We start from the raw sequence: 5,406 nt of genomic DNA, 5'->3' as shown, positions 1-5,406 counted from the left end.
ATGTGCAAGCGTGCCTATTGTTCTATCGGCACGCATACTTTGTTGCCACGCTATTACCTACTGTTACACTTTAAAAGTGTGGCTATATGTATAACCTTATAACCACGTTTTCTAAATGTGCTCTCTGGTGGACATATAGCTACATTTTTAAACGTACTTAGATGTAAATTATAGTCACGCTTTTTAAATTGTGTGCCTAGATGTAAATCTATTGTCATGCTTTTAAAGCGTGGTTATATTCTTATCAAATTAAAAAAAACTGTTAAATAAAAAAATTATATTTTTCTAACACAAAGTAAACATGTTTTTATACAAAATAAATACAAATTTAATCAAGACAAATTTTCATCTAATTTTTAATTGAAATCAAAATTATATTAGAACATTAATAGTATTTCAAAAAATAAACAAGTTCATCATGTTATCAAACTAGAAGAAAAGTACTAAAAACTAGCAAGTCAATTCAAAACATAAACACAAATATATTGATACATTATGTTCAAACATCCTAAAAACATAAGCTATAATCCTTTGTCATCTTCATCCTCCTCATCATCATAGTCTTCATCCAAAACTTACTGAACACACACCAAAGAAGAATAAAAAGAAAGAACAAGATACCAAGGAACACATATTCACGATAACATGACAATTTGATTTGCGGGTTCTTAATTTTGACCTTCGAGATGACGAGCCAGGAGAAATAATATGTTCTCATTTGAACTTGTAGATTCTTATTGAACAGTCAGGCAGCGATAATTCATATCTTATTCACGTAAAAAATGGACAACTAAATCATGATAAAACACTTGCATTCAAAATCTCTGCTCTTTTCTAAAAAGCCATTTGTATCATAGAAAATCTGATAAGAAGTCCAAATCTCAGTAAAATCACAAAACAACATACACAGTTGGTTACCATATACATATTCTACAATAACTAGTGATACATATTGCTGCATTGTCAATCCTGTTGGCTTAACAACATTATATTATAGGCAATGTGGCAAGCCTAAACAGTCAGAAGTTTAAAGTAAACTAAATGCAAACAACCAGAAAATTAAAGGAAACTAGAAAGAGCAAGAGACTCACCCTCTCATGGGTTAAGTTTCATTGTGGAATATTTTTCCCATGATTTCTACAAGAAATTTTTTCCTAGTTAGCAAATTGAAATCCTTTTTAGAATAAAGGTCAACAAGAGGACAAAGTGGGGGATGAATAAATGTCACTTACTGATTTATAATATTTATAATATGCTCCAGAACTCTTAAAATAACACAAATGGACAGTTATGAAGTTAAACAATAAAAATTTGGAAAGTACTATCATACTACAAGAAGAATGAAACGAAACATATTTTACAATTAAACAATATCAGATAAGAACCAGGGGTAAACAGTTTCATACTCATAGGACATTAACTTTTTTTTAGTATCTATAATGTTATTTCATATTTCCACTTAAAAGAAGACTAATCAGTAATCACATTTGGCTATCCAGCAAAAACTCTACTACATTACCAAGAAACTCAAATGGCTTACCAGAAATCCAAGATTTGTCCTTCTCAGGGGTAACAAGAACACAGTCGGAGTGATAAAACTTCACACAATTCTTGAAAGCAAAAGAATCAGTCTGTAACACCCTTATTATCAAAATGTCATGCTTCCTGCTGGCCACTCTAATAGCGAGAGTATTACGACGACTTCTATATACTTAATAAAAAAATAGAAGCCTTTAACTCGAAATTGCATTGACCTTTCTTTGAAAAACTAGAAATACTTTTTCTTTTAGGGAAAATTATTGTAAAGGACCATTAATAAAACTTAATTAATAAGAAGGATTGTTAATATAAAAATTATTAAAAAGGACTAATTTACGTTATTAAAAATAAAAATTAAAAAGATAATATTATCCCAATAATCTTTCTTCTCATTCTCCTTGTTTTTTTCCCCATATTCTTCACCCACAGAGAAATCATGATTCTCAAACTCATTCCACCTCCATACCCTAGAATTGACCTAGCTGAGAAAAGAGACGTCATTGCGTGCCTGACCCAGCCTGAGGGGAGCGTCGTTGGCACATGCCTGAGAAGATTCGCCAGAGGTAGAATCGTCAAATCAGAGGCGGAATCATCGCCATCTTCGTCGTGTCAAAGGAGATTCGTCTTCATTGCCATCCAGCAAGGTTGCCAGAGGCAAAATTGTCATCTTCGGGCAGAATCGTCTTCTGAAGCTCGTCGCCGGTAGTGAAACTCATTCCTCCCACGTCGGTCATCGCTCCTTTGACTCCTCCAGTCACTCGCAGCAGCAATGCCCGCCTGAAGCTCCCCAAAGCCATACGCTTCTTTCAGATTCAAGTCCCTGCCTTAAGCTTTTGAGCTATATTAGTATCCCTGAAATTAGAAATTGTATAGCTTTTAATGTGAAAACTGCAATACATGATGAAGTTTGAACATTTTCAATTCATGATTAAGATTTCAGTGTGATCTAGAAATGCCTTAATTTAAAGCTTATGACACTATTAGTCACTGTTTCATTTTACTGATTATGTGATTTCCAATTTTGTTTCTTTCAAGTAATAAGGGCATATGCATTAAACAAAATCTAAGTTACAATTTTTTTAATGAATATAGTAGTGCATTATTGATGTTAAGAGAATTATCTTTGGCCCCAGTAAGGACTCTAATAACACTTGTTGTCTATATTAAAAAATATATTAATGAATGAATGAATCTGAATTTGAAGGGTTTATGTTCAAGGTGTGTTTGGTATGAGGTTGAAAATGAAGATGGATCAGTTTTTGTTTCTAAACTTGTGTTCTAAAATTTTTTATAAACTTTAAACGCAATGCTTTAGCGTTGCTTATGATTGTAGCATTTCTTTTTATTTGTCTAATTAGAAGAACTTGATTATATGTCATGACTCTTAATTATGTTTACACAAAAAAATGCAGGATTTTGAAGATGGAATTTATGTTACTAGAGCAAGGTTTTTACCAACTATTGGTTCCTTTGTGCATCATATTCAGTGTGTGTTGTAGTGGCAATAGCTTGATCCCAATCTTTAAGAATACATGGAAGATGACAACTGTTGGAGCAATAAAGTATTTGGGACTTCAGTTAGACAAAGAATAAGAATGCATTGTTAGATCATGATGGAATGTTAGAAGAAGATTGTTCTGGTTTTGATCAATCTTTCAGTTACATTTTTTGCAATGTCTTTGTATTTAATGATTGTTGTTGTTTACAGTGTACTTGAACAATGAAGCATAAGGAATATTGGTATGAAAACATTAGAGTGGTCTAATTTTATTGGAAGACTGGTATGGAAGCACAATTATTCATTGGATCTTTGACTTGTAATGAAAATATCAATTAGAAATTTTATAGAAAGTGTTTCTTTTTCTAAGATTCTTTTGTTTAACTATGAGAAGAGTTACACAATTTTAGTGTAAAATTGCAGAGTTTGTGCAGAAAATTACAGAACATTAGTGCAAAATCATAAAATTAATGCATAATTGCAGATTTTTATTTACTAAGTGCAACAACTTTAATGCAAAATTATAGAATTTTGTCATTTGATTGTAGAATTGCACAATAGAACTAAAGCCAAACCTGTTGCATAATTCAAGTGCATATTTGCACAAACGCTATTAAAATCAATGTAAAACTAAAAAATTCAAGTGTAAGATTACACAAATTTAATTAAAAATCAAAGTAAAACTATAAATTTTAAGTGCAGACTTTCACAAATACAATTAAGAAACTCAGTAAAATCATCTAATATGCATAACTTAAGAAAACCAACATTGCAATTCTAAATGTGACAATCTATAAAGTTAGAACTATCTAAAAAAAACTCATATTCTTTTTGGATTAGGATTTCTACATTTAGAACGATTATGACCACTCTGATCAGATCGGCTACATTTGTAAACACGCACATCTTGAAATTGTGACTCTCGGCACTTCTTGCATGGTCTTCCTGGAGGACGAGTTGTTGTAGGTGACATAAGAAAAATATTATTCTCCTAGTCTGTTAGGGTCAGGTTGTTGACATCAGGCATGTCACGAGTTTCAATTAGGATCATACTGCTCGCATAAATCTTTTGTTGTGAACTTTTCAGATAGCACTCCTCTATATAGGTGTAGATGTTGCCATGTAATAATTTGATTGCAGCACAAGCATGTGGACATGGAATTCCAGTCATTTGCCATTCAAGACATGTACATTCTTTGCGTATTAGATTCACATATACATCAACATTTGACCCTCTAACGATAACATTATGATCTCCATATGTCACTACTTTAAGAAACTCACTTCTAGCTACATGCTCCATCAATATTTTATCAATCTTTGGTCCAACTTCATTCTTCCATTTAGTCATCTCTAACTTTGCAGTATATAACAGATTTGCAAGTTTGTCTCTTCTCCATTATTAAAGCACAATACTATGAGTCCTCTCTTTTTCTTATCCATGAATTAAATGATTCAGCTACATTGGTAGTTATGAGGTCCCATCGTCGATGAGGGAATTGAGACTTTGCCCATTTGTTAATATCTCCTTTAGTCTCTAACCAATTTGTAAGTTCTGGTGAAAATGCACGAAGTTGTTCCACAGCCTCTGTAAACTCTGTGCCAAAACGGGTATAACAAATTGCATCTAGTAGCTTTTTTGCATCTTCTTTTACTTCACAGCGTATTCCCCTCTATAACATTTTAGTTTCTGCACAAAAATTTTCTTTCACATGTCAATAACAATATGCATGTCTATCCCTGTCATATACTTGCTCCACAGCTGCAATAATTGATGGATCGGATGCCTATTAGATATTAACGTAACTGGAATTGACCCAGTTAGTTCTTTCAAATTAGATAGGAACCAAAGCCAATTCTCATTATTTTCAGCACTAACAATTGCATACGCAATTGAAAATAAGTCATTATTTACATCGCATGTAGAGGCAGCTAGAAGAGTTCCCTTGTATGGACCACTTAAGTGGCAACCATCAATAAATAATATAGGCCTTGCTCCATGAAGAAAACCTATCACACAACACCCATATGCAATAAAAAGCTTTTCAAATTGATAACCAGGAGAGCATGTCCATTCTGCAACTATTTGTGGATCAATTTCCACTAAATGATTACATATCCAAGGAATTAGCATATATGAATCTTTAGGTATGCCATTAATTTCAGCTAATGCTTTATCTTTTGCTGCCCAAGCTTGGTGATATGTTAGTGAAAATCCGTATTCTTTGAAAATGTCATTTTGTATGTCATTAGGCAACTTGTCAGGAGTTAATATCAACTTATCGACAATAATTGAAGACCCCAAATTAGACCTGAAAGAGTGAGTACTCTCCAATACATCTTGAGCTGAGTGCTTATGATTCTTGATA

At 32.6% G+C, this 5,406-nt stretch overlaps 1 protein-coding gene across 1 annotated transcript; it reads right to left on the bottom strand.

Moving 5' to 3' along the window:
• Positions 1-4,028: 4,028 nt before the first annotated feature.
• On the bottom strand, positions 4,029-4,388 carry LOC112730337 (uncharacterized). Its single transcript, XM_025780429.1, has one exon. The coding sequence runs from the start codon at positions 4,386-4,388 to the stop codon at positions 4,029-4,031; it is 360 nt and encodes a 119-aa protein (XP_025636214.1).
• Between the last annotated feature and the right edge of the window lie 1,018 nt (positions 4,389-5,406).

Source organism: Arachis hypogaea, chromosome 12 (genome assembly GCF_003086295.3).
Source record: "Arachis hypogaea cultivar Tifrunner chromosome 12, arahy.Tifrunner.gnm2.J5K5, whole genome shotgun sequence".
NCBI lineage: Eukaryota > Viridiplantae > Streptophyta > Magnoliopsida > Fabales > Fabaceae > Arachis > Arachis hypogaea.
The sequence above is the reverse complement of the archived record's forward strand: the minus strand, read 5'-3'. Positions and strand labels throughout refer to the sequence as shown.

Bases quoted from the DNA above. Each gene is read 5' to 3' on its own strand.
- LOC112730337 (XM_025780429.1), bottom strand. From the start codon at position 4,388: ATGACTAAATGGAAGAATGAAGTTGGACCAAAGATTGATAAAATATTG.